Source organism: Berghia stephanieae, chromosome 6, assembly GCF_034508935.2.
Source record: "Berghia stephanieae isolate SIO BIC M18660-M18661 chromosome 6, UCSD_Bste_1.3, whole genome shotgun sequence".
Classification (NCBI taxonomy): domain Eukaryota; kingdom Metazoa; phylum Mollusca; class Gastropoda; order Nudibranchia; family Aeolidiidae; genus Berghia; species Berghia stephanieae.
Genome location: NC_088365.1, coordinates 35,486,997 through 35,508,480, shown reverse-complemented (window position 1 = coordinate 35,508,480; position 21,484 = coordinate 35,486,997). Strand labels below are relative to the sequence as shown.

The following is a 21,484-nucleotide window of genomic DNA, read 5'->3' as shown; positions in this document are numbered from 1 at the left end:
TATATGTCATATTAATTCTGGATATGTAAATTTCATTTAAGAACTAAAAACAAGCTGTGTGAACGTCATAAGTTGAAAAAGATAGGAGAGATTATGGTTATGAATGAAGTCCATGATCCAAATTATTTGTAACAGTTTTAGAGGATGATTGGAGGAAGTCATTTATAGATAGAGTGATAGAGTGCCTCTTAGCTTAAATGTCCTTTTCACCACATTTCAAGTCCGATAAAATAAAAAAAAATGGAGCACCTCTGCTTTTAAGTCCATCTGATGGGACAAAGACAAAGAATCTAAGATTTCGAAAGAGAAAAAATATCTCTTAGTCCCTATCAGATTCAATACCATCAGCTCTTTGATTATTTTTTCAAATCACGACCACCAAATGTTCCTCTGTCAAAGCTACATTTGTTTCTAAGAAGTAAATCGATGTTTAAGTCATACCAACGCCTGTAAAAAAGAAAAAAATGGAATAGTAAAAAAAATTCAAGATTTACAATTTAAAGCGCCCAAGAAAAATTAAAACAAAGGAGACTGGTTGATTGTAAAACAAGAACGCTGATGACAAAGTTCAAAAGATCTTAGATCAAGAGAAAGAAAAGCATATGGGACAAGTTACAAAAAAAAAACAGAATATTTCTCCAGTCTGAGACCACTTTTAAGTTCCAAGTCAAAAGGGATACATCAAAATGCTTATAAAATACATATCTATTTCTAATAATTAAACGAAAAAAAATATATATGCCACAACAATGAACATCTTGCTGTTTGTCTTTTGATAAAATAAGCCAGTCGTGGCCAAGTCAAAACAAGAAAGTCTCATTCTAGGACAAGGAAAAAAGAATGTCTTAAGGAGAGAACAATAAACATTGGTTGATAAAACACAAAGAGATTCAGGACCTCCACCAGTTGTTGTAAGCTAGGCAGGCATCCCAGTCAAGGGTTGAAAAACAAAAAGAGGAAACATACCAAATTGTAACAGAAGTGACAACAAGTAAAAACATGAAAAATAAAAAATTATAAAAAGCACAAATAAAATGCTGCCCAATATGAGGAAAACAGAGAAGCCATGTGTCATATTATCGGATCTTAAAAAACTGCTTCAGAAATTATTTATTTGATGAGGTCAAAATAAATACCACTAGTTGAGCAAGCACTCATTTGGTTCCAAACTGTATATAACAATATCATAAAACCATAGAGCGTCAATGAATCAAGTTAAAATGGACAAGTGTATAAAAAGGTTCCATTCTTCTGACATACACCTTGTGGTAAGTTAATAAAGGATTGAAGGCAAGTAATCTCTGTAAATCAACATCACCTTTTCTGTTTGTTAAATTTCTCTATTATTTCAGATGGGATTTGAGTTGAAAGATATCGATTTTACAGACAAAAACAATTGATATGAATAAAATGAGTAAAAATTAAAATGATAAAGGACACATTCCATGAATGCAGAGATCCATGTTAAACTTTTAACTACCATAACAAATTTATAAAAATGGAGAATTTGGTGAACTAAGTGACCTTTTAAAAAAATTGCATCTCATCAACATTCCCTTCTCCTCACACTACAATTAAATATGGCAGCTAATCTAATCTTCCAAGGACATGTAGTTATTTCATCATCAGGCCCATGAGGCCATGCAGGACACTAGCCTAACCCCAATTCTTTCTCCCAGATCTTTACGTAAATCAGTCACATTACCAGTGAAGGAACAAAAGATATTTTGGTTCTATTTCAGGTTTTGCACTTCAACAGTGAATTATATCAAAAATGTTTATACTATTGTGTTTGTCAGCAGTAAATCTCTATAAAATACTCTTTCTTTCAAGTCATACATACGAACTTTCAAATCATCACCAATTTTGCAGCTATTATCTTTCATAGACATACAATGTTTTATTTTGTTTGTTTTTAAGGGTTTTCACGGCGCTTGCAACACATTAAGGTTATATCAGCGCCAGTAAAAAGGAAGAAAATGAGATAGTCAAATTCTAGAATTACAATTAAAGCACTGGAGACAAAGTAAGACAAAGGGGGACTGAGAACAAATGTAGATTCCAAGAGCATACCATCAATGTACTTAGTTTGAGATCACCAATAAGTCTCATCTGGACACAAGCACAATATCCAACAGAGAGGAATATACTCAAATGCTTATATTATATATTCGAAATAATAAATATAATAATACATAACAGAGAGATGATTTACAAGGAAAAAAATATCATCTCCCAAAACAATAACTATGCATTTGAATGTTTCCCTCCCAGCCAAGGACTCTGGCTAGGCCCAGGACAAAACCAAGTATTCTCGTTCCAAGACAAAGACAGAAAGCAAATTGGAAAAAAACCTATAAGGGGATAGAAGACGCGGTAAGTGCCACCCTGCCCACTATGGGAGGCCAGGAACCCCACCTAGAAGACATAATGAATTCTCCTTACAGAATAACATATCATATTATAAATACTCCTTGCTTTAAACAACGGTCTCATTATCACCAATGCTGAACAGCAAAATAACTGCACCACTTTTGCAACGCTTTAATCAATCAATGAGATCAATGACCAACAAAAAAAAGTACACCATGAAAAACTATATTTTTCTCTAAATCCAACAATGACATGATGAAAATCTTTAACTCTAAATATTTGATATTCAGCTAATAAGATGATTGAATGCCCTTTTCAGCACATTTCAGGGGTTATTGAGGACTTATATTCAAGAGTCAATTGTGTATGTGTGTGGTTGTGTGTGCATGTGTACGTAGTCTACGTGAATGTGGGGTATGTCCACCCACTATACTATAATTTATTGTATTTTATATTGGCATCAATGTGAACCAAAATGAATTTACATTTCTTTGGACAATAAAATTCTATTATTATTATTGATATTCTTCTTCTTCTTCTTCTTCTTCTTCTTCTTCTTCTTCTTCTTCTTCTTCTTCTTCTTCTTCTTCTTCTTCTTCTTCTTCTTCTTCTTCTTCTTCTTTCTCTTATTATTATTATTATTATTATTATTATTATTATTATTATTATTATTATCATTATTATTTTTATTATTATTAAGAATGTCACACTACATGATTTTGATATTCTGCTATTTCTTTGCGCCATTCAACACAGAATCACCAGAGGTGGTGCAACCCCCAGTGGAACTCTGTTCTGTTTTCAGATGAAAGTCCATTTAGCATATCATATCGTGATGGCAGAGTAAAGATATGGCAACCCACAAACACGTTACAATCAAGAAAACGTGGTCAAGGCTAAACCATTTGGCAGGGGGGAGATCATGGTTTGGGGAGGAATAAGCTCTCACAGAAAGATAGATCTCCTTGTTTTCAATGCACTGTCAACACATAATGGTGCTTAAATGAAGTTTTACAAGCCAACATGAGGAATTAACAGTATTCCCCCTGGACTATCCCAGACCCCACACGGCAGTTATTTGTCAGGACTTTTTAAATGAGCAGAACTTAAAAGTTCTACTGCAGCCTGTGAAATCACGCGGTTTTTCTCTTATCGAGCAAATATGGGACGTCTTTGGTTGCAAGGCTAAGGTAAACAACATCTTAAACGTTGCAATACTCAAGCAGGCAGTGAGAGAGGAGTAGAACATTTATCACCCAAGAACAAATTCAACATTACATTCAATCAATGGGAAGGAAAGTCAGACACGTAATTAATGCCAGGGATGAATACACTCGATACTGAAAATTCTGCAATTGTGTCTAATGTAAGTATTCTAAGTACATTTTTGTTTTGATTTTTTCCCACATGTTGATATTATCAATTTCTCTAATGCCATACACCATTTTGTTCACGATAAAACAATCTTTCATTTGATAAAAACAGAATGAGAATATGACTTTTATCTTACATGGGAAACATTGATTTCAAAAGTGGTGCAGTTATTTTGTTTAATAGAGGTGTAAATAATATATTTTTGAGAGTCTGCTATATGAAAATTCTATGACATTTAGGCTCAATTTAATTATGAATTTTCAAAAGAATGCCAGTATTAAAACCTATCATTACTGATTCAGGTCAGCATTTAAAACTTGGATATACTGGTGTTGAAAAATCATAATCTTGAAAATAATAATTGATTAATTTTCACCATTTTTTTCTAGTCACTCATAAATTGTATAACTAATATTCCATTCATGAAGAGTACATAGCTTACAAAGTATTTATGAGTATGATCTAATTTATATTGTATTCATAAGAATAAGAATTAATTCTCTCCTTTAAACTTTAGAGCCTCAGAAGATGGAGTTTATCTTTGTTTCTTTAGTATTAAACAGACATATACTATTGCTTACTTCCCTTTAGATGGGACACTGGCCTAGCAAAGTATTTTTTTTGTAAAATTATGAAACCCAGCCAAAACGTGGTGGACAGATGGGTTTCAACCCAGGGCTAGCACCATTCCTTTTGTTTCTGAGTTAAGTTATAAGTACCCCAATTGAAGAAATATGTGAAAATCATATTGTTCTCATTGATACAATAAAATTTATTTAGTGTATCAAAATAGGATAAAATTACATAATATCTTAAGTATCGTATTCATCAAGATGTGTTGACAAATATATTGTAACATATTTGATATGCATTGTTTAATACTTCTACTTTTGCAACTTTCATACCTTTTTTTTTTTTTTTCACGATCATATTGAATTCAATGAAAACAAATTATTGATTAGATGAAGCTAAAAAGTATACGAATGTCATTTAACATAAAATATATAAATAATATCAACAACCCATGAATACCATGAAATAAGCAGCCCTACCAACCCAACCCCCCCCCCCCCCCCCCCCCCAACCCCCCAAAAAACAAATAAAAACTGTTCTATTAAACTGTACAAGCATAATAACTTCATGCCGCTATGCAAAAAGGGAGACAGTTTAATGCCAATCTCTGTTCAAATTGATAGCAAGTTCAAGTCATGACAATCTCATGATTATATCGCAGATAGCCTCGAGTACTTTCTTAAATAGAAATGTTTTCTAAAGGTTAAGTAGATTTTAAATGATCTTGAGTTTTAAGATTTCATTTGATTCTCAGAATCTAAAATATGTCTTAATTGAATAAAAAAAAAAATTCATAAAGAAATTGAATTGTGTCCCTTTCAATAATATCATAAATTCTCTTCATTTACACGAGTGATCCACGCTTAGAAGAATGACTCAACTATAACAAGAAAGTATTGACTGGAACCCTCAGGCAGAAGATCAAGGGAAGGCCACGAGAACATGAGAAGAATTAAAGAAGCTGATATACAGAGAAGTGTAAGACCTGGAATGAATAAAAAAGTTGGCTCAGGATAGAGAAGGATGGAAACTGTTTGTCTGTGGCCTATACCTGACCCAGGTGAAAAAGGCAATGATGATGACAGAGTGATCTGATTCATCATCTCTTTCAAATTTCATTATGAACCTTTGCTTGGGCCAAGCAAAGAAGATCCAACATTTATATTATCATCATCTCAATGATTCTCCCTGTCAAGATTTATCCTATTTGGGAAATAGTAATTCTGGAGTGTTCAGATTATTGTTGTTTTTATCAGACTTAAGGGTTTTACAGTGCTTGCGACACATTTAGGTCATTTCAACGCCAGTATATGCAGATGTATATTCCAAGAGTACACTATCAGTGTACTTAGTATCAGAGCACCTAAAAGTCTCATTCAAACACCAGCACAGGATCCCAACAAGATGAATACACTCAAATGTTTACAAAATATATCTGAAAACATAACGAACAATAAATAACAGAGAGATGATTTACAAGGGGGAAAAAATCATCTCCCCAAACTAATACTAAGCATTTGACTTTTTCCCTCTCAACTAAGGACTCCGGACAGGGCCAGGACAAAACCAAACAATCCCAATCCAAGACAAATACAGAAAGCAATTAGAAATCTAGATATAAGGAGATAAAAGACACAAGTGACCTCCTGCCCACCACGGGAGGTCAATGTATCCCACCCAGTACTCAGATTATAATATGTGAGGTGCTCTCAAGAAATGTTCCACATGTGTTTTTTTAATGGAAAGATTTGTATTGTGCAAAAGAGTAAACAATTTTGTTGTTTATTTCATGAAAAAAATGTTATAACCTTTTGAAGCAGATAATCTGTAGAATATTGGTTATGAGAAAAACTGCTTGAAAGAATAATTTTTCACATTTCGATGTCAAGTGATCACAAAAAAAATTAAAAAATTAGAATATTTAAGGGCAATTTTGCTTTAAAATTTTGTGAAAGTGTGCAGAAATTAACAAACAACAATATAAATGAGAAATCTAAATTTTCATAGGAAAATCCCAAAAATTCCCTTTGAAGAGCCATATCACAAAAGTACTTCTTGCAACATGTGGACCATTTCCCCAGAGTGCCTCATGTTTTTGGAAAGTTGTCTTTCACAAACTTCAATAATTGGCCCTTTGAACTAAATATATTTCCACATTCACTCATAAACCAATTGCTATGTAATGTGCAATATATAAAAACAAAGGTTCTAGTGCCATATATAAAATTAGATCCTAAAATACTTATACTTGAATGAGAGACAAAGGAACTTTACTGATTATGAACTTCACTATAAGAGTCATGGCAAAAAGTGAACATTCAAAAATAATGAAAGTGCAACGGGGCACAATAATATTAATATTTGTGTAAATGCACTTAACCAGGTTTAAAAATTACAACAAAAAAAGACACCCAGTTTTGATCAAAATACTGAATGTATATCATAATTAGTTACTCCAAACAATCGCCAATAGAACAAAGACCAAAAACTGGTCAACTTCCTACTGCTGTTTTAGTAATTAGCATTTGAGGGTCTCTTTTTCTTTCTTCAAAATAAATAAATAAAATATTTTTTAAAAATTTCCATGAAGACTAATAACATAAGACTTTGGGCCATTGCTGGTTGATATATAGCCGGGATCCATGGATTTTAAAATGAATGTTATTTTGACTTGTATAAAATTTGAAATATCTGGATAAAACATTTTAAAATAACAAAAATCTGAAGTTGAAGCAGAAATAAATGAAATGGGACTAACATTTAAAATGTCAAATCAAGTGGGGTATCATATGACAGAAGTAACTTTTTTTTAAATGAAAATTTCAGAGTAATTTATTGTGAAGCAAGAATTTTTCAATTTAAAAAAATGCATCCTGCTTTTGTTTTATTACACTCTAGGCAATGGGCTCTGATTTAATCGTAAAGCAAGTATTTGGGTAAATTTGTTTTTTCAGTGTTTGATGGAAATAATTAAAGAATTTTATATCCAACACCAAGAAGCAAGTATTTGGGTAAATTTGTTTTTTCAGTGTTTGATGGAAATAATTAAAGAATTTTATATCCAACACCAAGACCAAAAAAAAAGTTTAAATGGAAATGCTCTTGTTTGACTTTAGATTCTGGGCTTTTGCAAGTCCTTGGGTGGATAATTTATTGAATCCTGATCATTTGAAAATTAAGAAAATCAGCACATGGGCCACGGCAAAACTGAAGACAGAAGTAATTATTTCAAATGGCTTTTTAACAAATCATAACAGGCTTTGACTTTTGAGTTATAATTCTCTTAGTAAAATATCAATATAAAAATATGGAAGTAGAGATGAGATTTAAGTTTGGAGTAGCTAAAATAAGATCAATAACAACTTTTTTAAATGGGGAGAAAAAATTATCCCAAACCAATAGGTTAAAATCGAAGATGCAACAACTGCATTTAAACTTCTTGACAATGTTCATGACACTAATGGCCTTATCTGATTGGTTAATGGCAACATTTAATACCAATTCATCCCGAAGCTCATCTAGTCTAGCCAAGCGGAAAAATCATTTAGCATTTACACACACCTGAGATTGCGCACTTTTCCTGACACTAGAGGGGGAAGTTTCCCTTACCTGGGTTCTAACACTTGCTACAACATTCTTACCACCAGCAGCACTTCCTCCAGGTTGAGAAGCAGGAGAAGATGAAAGATGCTGGTGTTGCTGCTGATGGTGGTGATGACCAGGAGAGCTGGAAGAACTGCTCACAAAATTAACAGGTATTTGAACTTGCCCGGTACGCACTGAAGAAACTTGCCCATGACTACCACCTACGGCAGAATTTTTTGGAGGAGGCCATGGTTTTGAGGCAGGACCAATGGGCACAGATCCAAAGTTGGGCTTGTTTGGGGGTATAGGTGGAGGTGCACCACGACCTATTGGAAGGATAGAAGAAGATGAAGAAGCAGAGGAGGATGAAATGGGTCCCTTCCTCTGCAAATGTGAACCTGCTGGACTTTGTTGCTGGTGTTGATTTGGGTTTGGTCCTGATCCCCCACCAGTGATATTATAAGAAATTTTGCTTCCCCCATGAGTAGCGAGGGCTGCATTAGATCCAGGAGACAAATGAGGAGACATTCCAGGAGAGGCTGGACCTGTATTCCCTACTTCTACCTCTAACCTTTCCCCTAGCCTTCCAAAAGATGAAGAAGGTGGGGATGCAGCTGATGCTGCACCTACAGGGGCTACACGCATGCTACTATTAGAGGAAGGACCTGAGGGATTCCTTCTAGGCCCTTGACCAGAGGTTGAATTTTCTGGTCGATGAATTACTTCCCTTTCTGGAGAGCTTGATCCAATTCTACCGCCATCAACCACTTTGGTGCTTGATCTGATCCCTGGCCTGATGACACCACCAGGGGGCATCAACTGGTGGGATGATGATCCAGGGTGATGTCCCTTGGAGGCCGCTGCTGCTACTACTGCTGCTGTTACAGATGCTGCTGATGGTGAAACTGGTTGAGGGTTATTATATGGATGAACATAACTAGGACTTACAGATTGCATCTGCTGTGGTTGATTAGTATAAGATGGTGGTGTTCTTTCTAAGCTCTTGTTTGGGACCGGGTTGACAGTTCGTGCTGGGGAAGTAGAAGATCTGGGATGTATGCTGCTGGGAGGTGGAGTATTTCCACCTTTCAGCTGCTGTTGTACTACTTCCAGCTGTTTATTAAGTCTTGCAATTTCAGCTCTTAAACCTTTAGTTTGCAATTCTTCTTCATGCAACTTCTTTTTAAGAGCATCTCTCTCTGAGTCAAACTCGCTGTGCTGTTTCTCCATGGCCATTTCCATCTTCAGAGATTTCTTGCTCTCTTGTGCCAAGCCTTCAGCCATGTTTACAGTCTTTGACTTTTCGCTATGGAGAGCACTTTCTGCTTCATCCCTTAACTTATTTTCAGCAATGATGTTTTCAATTAAGTGCTTTCTTTCCTGTAAATAATAAGGATATGATAATGATAAATACATTTTTTTAAAAGTCACAGTCACATGACCGATATGATAATAATGGATACACTTTTTGTTTAAATTCTTGACTAACTATTTCAATATTCAGTACCATTTATATTCTAACATTCAACTTTAAATTATTGAAATCAAAGAGACATATAAAATATTAAAACAGATTTAAATTTTTAAAATAAAAATGAACAATGAAATTGTTGAAGTGCTCTTCTCTGCACCTTTCTAAAGTATTTTTGTTCAATAATAGCTTAAAATCAGATAAAAAAGAAGAGCCACTAAATTTCAACAATAGTTTTCAAAGTAATGATATACCTTAATCAGCATGATTGCTACTTGCTTATGCCTGGCAGCGTTGGCCTTTTCTTCTTCCAGTCCAACTAAAGTTTTCTTTAAATCTTTTTCCAGTTTCTTGTTCTGACTTTTCTCAAAGTCGATCTATAAAATAAATAAAAGACTTTTTCAACAATTGACGGAGGACAATTGCTAAAACATAATTTGTTTTGCACTATTACTATACATGCAAGACCATATTTACATTTTTTTTTTTTAAATTCTCTTTTGTCTCAAATGGCTCTTTAAGAATTCAATAGATTCCAGATATAGAGTCAGGTGTTGAATTTAGGTCAACAACGGGCATTCAGTTACATAAATGATGATTATCAAAATGCAACGAATATCAGGGTGAGTAATGTTACTTGATAGAGTTTCAATCTTTAAAAAAAAACTTGTTGAAAGTAATGTCTGCCTTCTCATTGAAAAAAATATATTTTGTAAAAATCAAATATGTGACCCAACCCCTCGAAGCGGTATTAAGTCGGGATTTGGAAAACAAAGAAAATTGGTTTTAAAGTGTAAATGGTCAAAATAATCAAATTTCAGTTTATGGTAATTTCAGAAACTACAATAATTTTTCTACATAAAAACATAATTCACCATCCATCCATCCCTTCCTTTCCTTTCCTTTCCTCACATATTAATAAATATCAAGTAAAATAAAACTTTTTTCACATCAGAACCTGGTACTCACAATTAGTAATTTGTGTTATAAGATGTTGTTAAGAAAATAAAAAGCAGCCAAGTTATAAAATATTTTTTAAGGGAATAGGATGTGCCCTAAAACAAAGTATTCTTACCTCTGCTTTTAATCTCTCTCTTTCCTTTTCTAGCATATAGGTAACATCATCTCCCTGAGCTGTATCGTGGGCATGCTTTTGCTTCTCCTCTTCCAGTTCTGAGCAAACCTAAAATGAAATATTTTAAATAAACAGAAACATTCAAATTTATTTCACACAAAACCGAAATGAATTCCTTTTTCTACTCATAGCCATGGTAAAAAGAAATATCACAAAATCAAAACTAATTCTTTTAAAATATTATGAGTTAAAAGTTTTAAACAAAGAAAAGAAAAAAGAAACAAAAAAGAAAGAAAAAAGAAAAAAAAAAAGAAAGAAAAAAGAAAAATGATAAAATGGCTCAATAGCCTTCATAACGTTTCATTTATTCCCTCCTCATGGGCCTTACGGACCAAAATATATATTTCATAAGTACAAATGTCCTGTAGATTGTCCTTTTAGAACCCAGTGTTCCCACAACTTCAAGAGAAAAAAAAACATATCCAAACCAATAAACTCCATGATAGAGGGAAAGACTATCAAATTCCAAAAAAGATTTCAGATGCCATATTAAATACTAAGGTGCTTAGTTGATGTGCTGGTAGTTTTGATGATGAGGTTATCGTTACAGTAGTGGTGGTAGTAATGATGATGATGATGACGTGGCAGAGATGGTGGTTGCAGTAGTGATGATGTGGTGGCCGTGGTGGTTGCAGTAGTGGTGGTGGTATTGCTGTGTTGTGGTGGTGGTGGATGTTAATGTGGTGGTGGTGTTGGTTGTAGTGGTGGTGGTGATAATGATGTGATCATGGTAATTGTAGCAGTGGTGATAGTGATGGTAATGATGATGATTTTTGGTGGTAGTGAAGAAGACGATGAGCTTATAGTAGTTGTGGTAGTGATGATGATGATGATGATGATGATGATGATGGAGATGATGATGATGATGATGATGATGATGATGATGATGATGATGATGATGATGAAGGTGGTTGCAGTAGTAGTGGAGTGATGAAGATGTGGTGAAAAAGGTACTTGTGGTAATGATAATGATGATGATGATGATGATGATGATGTGGTTGAATATGTAGTTGTGGTGACGGAGATGATGATGTGGTGGTGATGGTATTGATGTTGATGTAGTGGTGGTGATAGTGATAATGATGTGGTGGTGGTGGTCGCAGTAGTAGTGGTAGGGATGATGATGATGTGGTGGAAGAGGTAGTTGTGGTGATGATGATGATGGTGATGATGATGATGTGGTGTGGTGGTGGTGGTTACAGTAGTGGTGGTACTTATGATGAGTATGTGGTGAGGAAGCTTGTAGCAGTGGTAGTGGTGATGATGATGTGGTGGTGATGGTTGTAGCAGTGGTGGTAGTTATGATGATAATGCGGTGGTGGTGGTTGCAGTTGTGGTGGTTATGATGATGTGGTGAAGCTGCAACTATTTTGGATTGGATTGGTGGAGGAGGTTGTAGTGGTGGTGTTAGTGATGTTTGTTTTTGTTTTTAAGGGTTTTACAGCGCTTGCAATACATTTAGGCCATATCAGCGCTGCTAAAAAGGAAGAAAATTGAATAGTAAAAACATTCTAGATGTACAATTAAAAGGACTTGCGGAAAAAGTAAGACAAAGGGGAATGATTCAAATAAAGAACAGATGTAGATCCAAGAGCACACTATCATTGTACTTAGTTTGAGATCACTTAACCAGACACCAGCACAAGTTCCCACTAAGAGGAATACACTCAAATGTTTACAAATCCAATATTAAAAATAAAAATAAAAAAGTACATAACAGAGAGAGAAAAAAATGATCTCCCAAAACTATAACTATACATTCAACTGTTTCCCTCCCAGCCAAGAACTCCAGCCAGGGTCAGGACATAATCAAGTAATCTAGGGATAGAAGACACAGCAGGTACCTCCCTGCCCACAATAGTGGTAGTGATGATGTGACGATGTAGTTGAATAGGTTGTAGTGATGGTGATGATTGATGATGATGATGAGTTGGTGGTGGCGGTATTGATGATGGTGATAGGTGATGATGACAATGTGTTGATGGTGGTAGCGATGATGATAATGTGATAGTGGTTGCAGTTGTGGTTGTCTTGATAATGATACAGTGATTGCAGTGGTGGTGGAAGTGATGATGATTGTTATGGTGTATTATTATTATTGAGTTATTGCCCTTTGCAATTGTATTACTAATATTTTAGTTCCATTAATAATACACTTAATTACATTTAGTTACTTCTAAATAATGTCACAATTGAATATATTTTAATTATACATTGTATTTGTATCATTACTAAACTACACTTGTGCATTGACGTTATATTACATAACGTATATTCTTGTTTATGTATATTTCTATAATGCCCTGTTCAATATTACTAAGTCTGTGATATATGATTTAAATAGTTGTAAATAAAGTTGCTTGTTGATTGGTCACCAATGAGTGTCTTCCCTGTCAGTCTTTGTGTGCACTGCCTTTGGTGCATAACAGTGACGACGAGGATTCCAGCTGTAGGTCACATGAAATCACTGTCACACTAAGCTTTACTTAGCACCCACTAGTCTTTTTAAGGACTGCCAACCCACGAAGGGGCCTGCCTGCCCTGCCTCCGGACAAAGAAGGATGAGCCCTGCCCCGCCATACCTCCGGACGAAGAAGGACGAGCCCTGCCCTGGTCTGCGTCCGGACGAAGGAGGACGAGCCCTGCCCTGGTCTGCCTCCGGACGAAGAAGGACGAGCACTGCCCTGGTCTGCCTCCGGACGAAGAAGGACGAGCACTGCCCTGGTCTGCCTCCGGACGAAGAAGGACAAGCCCTGCCCTGGTCTGCCTCCGGACGAAGAAGGACGAGCCCTGCCCTGGTCTGCCTCCGGCGAAGGACGAACTTGGAGTCTACCCTGGCCTGCCTGACCAGCGAGAAGTCTGCTGAAGGGGACTGTCAGCCCACCTTGACCAGCCTGCCCTGTCGTTCTAGACGAGTGAGAGGGACCAGCCTGCCTTGCCGTGCCAGACGAGCGAAGGGGACGTGCCTGACGAGCAAGGGGGACCTGCCTGCCTTGCCGTGCCAGATGAGCGAGGGGGACCTTGAGAGGTTGTCCTTGCTGTCCGACACAGCAAGATAGGTAGGTCATGGCAGGTCCTGATGTGCGGTGGCTGCTGCAGTGATGATGATGATGATGTAGTGTGATGGTTGCAGCAGTGATGGTAGGATATTTAGTTCACTTTTCTCAGGACGACCCCCCCCCCCCCCTCCACACACACACACACACTCACACATCTGGTCCATCACCAGTCAGTTCGCAGTGCAGACTCATCCCAAATGGACAGGGCACAGTCTGGTGATTATGATGTGACACACTGAGTTCAATTTGCCTACTGAGTAGCATGTGTCAAGCGCAGTGGTAAGGTGAACAAGCCTGTTGTTATCTGTAAGAACTATATGATAAGTAAACACAATGCCAAATACTATCCCATCCAAAGTCCCTTTTTTTTCAAATGAAGTAAAGCTCCAAAACTTAATACTGGTGGTTGTAGTAGTGATGGTATTGATGATGATTCATGGATAGGGGTTGTAATCGTATTAGTAATGATGATGATGTGGTGTGGTGGTGTTGGTTGTAGTAATAGTGGTATGATGATGTGGTGGTGGTGATTGTAGCAGTAGTAGTGGTGATGATGTGATGGTGGTGGTGGTTTTAGTAGTGGTGGTAGTGATGATGATGTGGTGGTGGTGGTTGCTGTTGTAGTGGTAGTGATGATGGGTGGTGATTGTAGTGGTGGTGGTGGTGATGATGTGGTGGTGGTGGTTGTAGTAGTGGTAGTAATAATGATGTGGTTGTGATTGTTGTAGTAGTAGTGGTAGTGATGAAGTGGTTGTGCTGGTTGTAGTGGTAACAATGATGACGTGGTGGTGGTTGTCGTAGCAATGGTAGTGATGATGATGTGGTGGTGGTTGTTGTAGTAGTAGTGTTTGTAGTAGGCAGTTTAGCGAGAGCGCGAGCCGCTGGCTGAATCAGCGATCAGCCACCCATTGAGTTTTTGTGACCGGCCGTGGAAGTGACCTGCGGGAGTGGTCGGAAGCAAACGCAATTTTTGTTTCGTTTTTCGGATTGTACTACCACTTCAGATCCATCTTTTTGAAGAGGAGAAGCTAAACTACGAAACAGTCTTTTTCTGGAGTCGATCGGATCACTATAACTCGAGTTATTTTCTTTTGAAATCAATGCAATTTTTAAAGCTTAAGAACATAAAAACCCTTTGGGTGACAGTATTTAAACTTCGTATACATAAAAATCAACTATTATATATTTGAATGACACAAGATATGTAAGAATCAAACTTGGCGCACGACTTGTTTAACTCTCCGCAAAAAAAACACGATTTTAGACTTACCGCTCAACTGAGCCAGCATTCAGTGGCTGTGACGTCACACTGTAGCTGACCTTTAAACCCACGGTCGCTGCCAAATAAACACCACGCTCTACCTCCTTTATTGGCTTATTATTGATATTAACTTTTTGTTTTCATAATGTTTTTTTCATGTAAGAGCATTCTATGCTTTTCTTTTCATTCTAATTTGTTTATTGAAGTAAAAGTACGAAAAAAAAATAATGGTTGCCATGGGAGTCGAACTTCCGCCATCTTTGTTTACGATCGAAACTAGTCTGTGTGGCCCCCATGGTAAATATTGAATAAATATCTGTACTGGAGTCCTAAAAGTGAAGAGCTGAGCCAAGACCCCTCCCCCCCCCCCCCCCCCCCCCCCCCCACACACACACCCTCCCATCACCACCTTTGGTTTATTTGTTTTGAATTTTTTTTTTTTAATTGGGGAAAGGGGGGGGGGGGGGGGGTTCACGTCGTATGATGCCCGTCCTTTTCTCGGTAAATTTTAACTTTCAACAGCCACTTTTGGTCCTCCAGTCAGTCATTTAAAACGTTTTAACGTTCAGTTTGTTTACAGTTCTTTGAGAGTCCAATTTATTTTATGTTTTTTTTTTTTTAAATAATTAAAACGGATTTATTGACAGTTTGTTTAATTATAGTGTGTTGACTTCCTTCAAGCCTTCACTTTTCATACTTAGGCAACAAGGAATTGATCCAATAATATCTTTTTCACTCCAAAATATTATTCCTTTTCATATTTTGCTTCATTTTACTTTGTTTAGATTCAGATGAATACTTTCAAATGTTTACAGGATGTCAAGAAGAAGATTGCTGCTATTGCTGAGTCTCAAGGCCAAACTCTCACGAACTCAGTAGTAGTTCAAAAGTTATGCCTATTCATGACCACCAAAGAAAGAAAGAAGACAATAAAAGCAAAATCCAGTTTATAATGAAAGAATAGAATTCTACCTATATTTTGATTTATAATTCATCAAAATCCATCCATTTTTGACGAAGTTACATCTTCATAGGCAGTTGTTATTACTTGTGTTGTCATTAACTCGTCACAACTTTTCAATGGTAAAATTGGCCGTTTCAAACCCCGAAAAATATTCATTTAAAAATTCATAACTCTTGAACCAATTGAGATATCTCAATAGTTTAAAAAAGGCATTGGAATAAGCACAGCAAGCTGCTTCTGTTAATACCAATTTAAAGAAGATCTTTATAATTTGAAATTTTCACAAAACTGCCTATTTGTAGTGATGATCTTGTGGTGGTGGTGGTTGTTATAGCATTGGTAGTGATAATGATGTGGTTGTGGTGGTTGTATTAGTTGTGGTAGTGATGATGATGTGGTAATGGTGGTTGAAATAGTAATGGTAGTGATGATGATGCGGTGGTGGTTGTTGTAGTATTAGTGGTAGAGATGATGGGGAACGGTTGGATGTTGTAGTGGGAGTGATGATGTGGTGGTAGTGGTTGTAGTAGTAATCGTAGTGATGATGATGTCTTGGTGGTTGGTGTAGTAGTAGTGTTTGTAGTGATGATGATGTGGTGGTGGTGGTTGCTACAGCATTGGTAGTGATAAAATAATGTGGTTGTGGTGGTTGAAATAGTAATGGAAGTGATGATGATGTGGTGGTGGTGGTTGTAGTAGTGGCAGTGATGATGATGTGGTTATAGAGGTGCTGGGGAGGGGGGAGGAGGGTATCCTTGGAGCAATATGACACCACTGGTATTTGACAATTTGACTTAGTTGCCCGTAACCCAGGATTTTTTGCTCCACATCGGATTTTTTTCCAGTGAAACCGGAGTTTTGGCATAACTGATGCCATGAAATTCATAAAGGTGAACTGTAGTCTGGATCCTCTATTTGAGAGGCTACTACAACGACCACAAAGAAGTAGTGTTGATTTCATTGAGCAGCAAGCCAACTTTTTCATTGGATGCCTACATTTTGGTTAACATTTTCAAATCTGTCATAAGTCTTTATGTCACTGCATGCAAAATTTGTAAAATTTTATGTCACTGTAATAGATATTTCAATAGTAGTAATACAAATATATATATTTAAAAATGTGATTAGGACTCGTCATTATGAGCAGATGTCATTACAACCATGTTATTATAAGTGGGATGGAAGTATTCATCAGCAGCGAAAACGTACATTATGACAACCATAATGTTTCTTCATTCCAATAATCTAAATTATCAAATTGCTTATAAAAAAAAAAGAGTTTGAAAGACCAAACCTTGTGAAATCTTTTTTCTGAATTCCCTAGTTGCTCCCGCATCTTAAGTTGAGCTTTTCGTTGTGTTGCAATCAGGTTTTCTAGCTGAGCCAGTTGATTATCATACATGCTTTTAATGGCAGACTCATCAAAACCAGTGTCATTTTTCCCTTCTGCATCTCTCTGCAGGGCTACAAATGGATCTCCTAAACCAAAACGACCATATTTGGCTTGATAAAGTAACTGTTTGGCTTTTTCCGCCTGTGGAATGAAAAAATAAAATAGAAATTCATAAGCGGACTAACATAACTTTTTAGGGGGGGAAAAAATGTGATAACTCCAAGGTGATCTATATTAGATTGATCTTCTTTCAAGCAAAGGATCACCACTCTCCCCCTCTAACTTTATATAGCTATTAACTGAATGGTTTGGCAAAACTGTTAACTGTTATGTACATTTTATTTTTATTATTATGATTATGATTATTATTATGATTATTATTATTATTATTATATTATCATTATTATTATTATTATTAATATTATTATTTGATATAGCTCTAGTATCCACCAATAGTGCTCAGAGGTGTTTTACAATAGTTTTTTTTTAATTAGACTACAAAATCACTACAACAGTCACACACATATCTTATTCGAAGTTCACATAGAATCACGATAAGCAGAATGAAAAAGATTTGTTGTTTTTTTGTTTTTTTAAACAATATAAAATCTGGATATGGTGCTTTTCTTGTAATGATAGTCTGTAGAGCATTTTTAAAGGTCTCAACACTGTTCTTTAACAATACCAATAGGTGAACTGTTCTTTAATTGGAATTTATTTGGAAAAAACAAGGTGACTATCAATGTTTGAAGAAGGAACATTAAAAAAGTCTGGTTTGTATTACATTTTACCTCACTTGTTGTTGAACAATAAGACCCTTTAATGCTTTATGCCTAGTTGTCAATTACATCCAAGCTCATTTTTCAGGTTATGGTAACCATCTTAACTTTTTTGGTAGAGAAGTCACTTCAAAAAAAAAAATTAAATGAGAGTGTTTATATTGCGCAATATCAATTAAAAGCCTCAAAGCATTTTACAGAGGGTCCTAGGCCAACAGCAACACTTAACATGTAGGAGGAGGCATGACGCCTGTTAGGCGATATTACATTTTTTCGAACAGAACAATGCTGTCAACGTCCTCGAAAGCGATTGTCATACCACTAGACCACATAGCAGCACAAAGGGTCTATTCCGGGTGAAGTCAAAAAAAATTTCTGACTCCCTGTCCACCCAGCAGTGATTGGGAGGCTGGGTGTGTTATATCTGGTGGAAAATAATCAGTGGTAGACTAGCATCCTATCTTGAGGAGAGCAAGCAATTATTATTGTCCGTTTTGCGCTATAGAAATCAACTTAACTCCAGCTCCACAAGTCTAATGGCTCTGAAGGACTATATCTGTTTAGCATTTGTAACACATCCTCTTGCTTTCTTTCTTATTTTCTGTACTTAAATTTATTTTTTCAATGAGGATAGTATGCAGAGTAAAAGGATACCAATACCACATGAAGCTTTTGTAATATAACATTGCTGAAACAATTATATTTGATATATTTTGGCAGTTTGAAATATTTCATTTTCTTTTTTCTGTGGGACTTTTACTAAGTTTACTATATCTTTTGTTTTAATTTTTAAAATTGACATCTCGCTTAGGTCTTTTTCCTGTACTGCAACCTTCAGTCATTCTTGAAGTTGATGGCTCTGACATCATGAAAGTAAATATTATGTACATAATATAACAAACAAGATGGAAACGATAACTAAGTAGTGTTGAATCTCAAGTAGAATGATATAGATAGAAGGTCCTATGATCAAATGGAAAACATTGTAAATGATCGTATTCGATACAAATTGCATAATAATATAAAAATTAGGATTCAAATAAAATAGTCCTTGGAGTAATCATAAATTTAGGATTTCTGGAGATATTTATCTTTTTTTTTTTTATAATCTGTAAGGGGAATGAATAATCAATAAGTATAAGTGAGGTAAATAAAAAATTTTTTATTCGATTGCAATTAAATTATTTTTTTTTACAAAGGTTAGTATTTCTATGATATAACAAATATTACAAGCATCAAGTGTGCTTTGTATCAATATAACAGGCATACCATGATTAATTATTTTAATATTCAAAGTCTTTAAAAAATGGTTGCTGAAACAGGGATCATATATACGACTCATGCCCATTTCAACATCGAATTCACTTTCTATAGTGATCTTATATGACAAAAATCATGTCATGTGTATATAAAACGATATACAACTAATTAAGTATTAACATTTATAAACTAATAATTTGCTTTCAGGTTGACGTGTCAACCGGGTAGGACGGAAGACTTGGAGGGAAGGAAGGTGGGGATGGAGATGGATAAGAAAGCAACTAGGACATTATCATTACTTTTTCCTTCTTTCTTTCAACTTCTTTTGCTTCTCCCGCAAAAACCAAGCCCCAACTTTTTCATTCACCCCATTAAAATAAGCTCTCTTTTATCAGTTAGGTTGTTTCCCTTCACTACTGGGAACTTGTGGAAAGACTCCCCTGCTGGGTGGACAATGGGGTCAGAAAAAATCCCAACAGTCCCTTTGCATGTGAAGTGAGTGCTCTACCAACAGAACTATTAGGGCTCCCTTGATCTTATTAGAATCTGGCATTATTTCAAAATTGAAAAAAAAAATCTGTCTAAAACAGAAAAATTAATTTTTAAAAACAAATGACCAGGAATATTTACAATTACAGTAAAATTACTTTAAACCGAAAGAAGCTAAACCGAAAAATACCTTAAACCGCAAAGAATTTAATAAATTGTACGAGTTTCTTCATTATCTTTGTATTAATTCTTACGATGAACCAAAATACTTCTAAGCAGGACTTTCTTTAAACCGAAACAACCTGAGAGCACCTTCCCTTTTTCTCTCTCTATTTGTCTTCAAAAATTCGGGAAGGTGGCCACACGTAATAATGCCCGGCGATATTAAACAGAGCGTAAGTATAAGATGAGGGTGATGGTGGGGTGGGGGGGGGGGGGGGAGGCAAACACTTCAATCACTGCACTTGGGCTTGGCCAACACCCAGGGCATTCACACCACAATCGCACAGACAAAGGAAGACAGCGGTTGACTGGCAGGCAAAAAATGAGGAAAGAGGGGGAGTTGGGGTGTAGAATCACGCAAGCGAGATGTTCTCGCTCGTGTGTTGATGCTTTGGAACTGACTGGATTTTCAACACGACGATAAGGAGGGGGGGGGGTGGTAGACAACTTACCATTGACATGCCATTTCATTTCCACTTTGTTTAAATGGGTGTGTGAGGGGGGGGGGGGGGTTCTATGTAATTAGGCCTTTGAACCTAATGGCTTTTCAACAAAAGAGAGATGTGTAGTAGACAGCTTAGCATTGACACGCCTTTTCATTTCCATTTCACTTCACCTCTGAGTAGCTGCACATCATTCATTATCAATTATCGCACAAGAACTTTCGATCTTATTTAAGCTTTGCATTTTACTAAAAGATGTCTAAAAGAAAGCACTGTGCTTACACGTTTGAGTTTAAAATCAAAATACTATGTGAAGTCTATGAAAAAAAAAAGTTGATCAAGACGGAGATATGTAAAATACACGACACCCCGAACTCAACTCTTTCAACAATTTTGAATTGAAAACGAAAACCCCCAAAAATATTTTTAAAACACACACACAAAAAAAAAAAAAAAAAATAATTAATGGTTACGAAGACAGCATTTATTCAACAACTCCATTTAACGGGAAACCCATGATACGATTAAATGAACAAATTCCTTACTACCCTTGAAAAACATTGCAAAACGGGAACTTGCTTTAAACCAAAATGTCTTTAAACAGAAATGGTTTAGAAGGTCCCCAAAATTTCGGTTTAAAGTAATTCTACTGTATTAAAATTAATTATTAAAAGATAAAGTTACCGAAAAGAATTATTTCAAACAAATTAATATATTCACCGATTGGTGTGAACAAAATCAGCTTGAATTAAATGTTGAAAAAAAAGCAAAAGAACAGGTGTTTGGTGTAAAAAATAAAAACGACTTAAAGTGTGTGACGATCAGTAAAGATGATGTTGAGATAGTTGAATATTTTAAATATTTAGGAATAACCGTTGATAGTTCCCTCAATTTCTCTCAACATATTAATATAATATCTAAGAAAGTTGCCAAAAGATTATACATCCTAAGGAAATTGAGAACATTTCAAATAGGGAAGAAAACTATGACTCATTGATTAAAATTCTAATTGCGTTTGGCTGCACCATATGTTTGGCGGATGCCGACTTTTTAAAAAATCAAAAATTTCAAAATCTATCAAAGAGGCATCAAAAATAATAAAT

At 35.8% G+C, this 21,484-nt stretch overlaps 1 protein-coding gene across 2 annotated transcripts in view; it reads right to left on the bottom strand.

The window, feature by feature from the left end:
• LOC144974951 (cortactin-binding protein 2-like) overlaps window positions 1-21,484 on the bottom strand; it is a 66,190-nt gene that overhangs the window by 40,134 nt on the left and 4,572 nt on the right. Inside the window, exons 4-7 of one of the 2 annotated variants that reach the window (XM_078918491.1) lie at window positions 17,090-17,329; window positions 10,452-10,559; window positions 9,631-9,753; window positions 7,930-9,285 (exon numbers count right to left, since the gene is read on the bottom strand). In XM_078918491.1, coding sequence (XP_078774617.1) covers window positions 7,930-9,285; window positions 9,631-9,753; window positions 10,452-10,559; window positions 17,090-17,329 — 1,827 coding nt within the window. The remainder of the gene's footprint in view (window positions 1-7,929; window positions 9,286-9,630; window positions 9,754-10,451; window positions 10,560-17,089; window positions 17,330-21,484) is intronic. The other variant, XM_078918492.1, reaches the window with a different exon arrangement.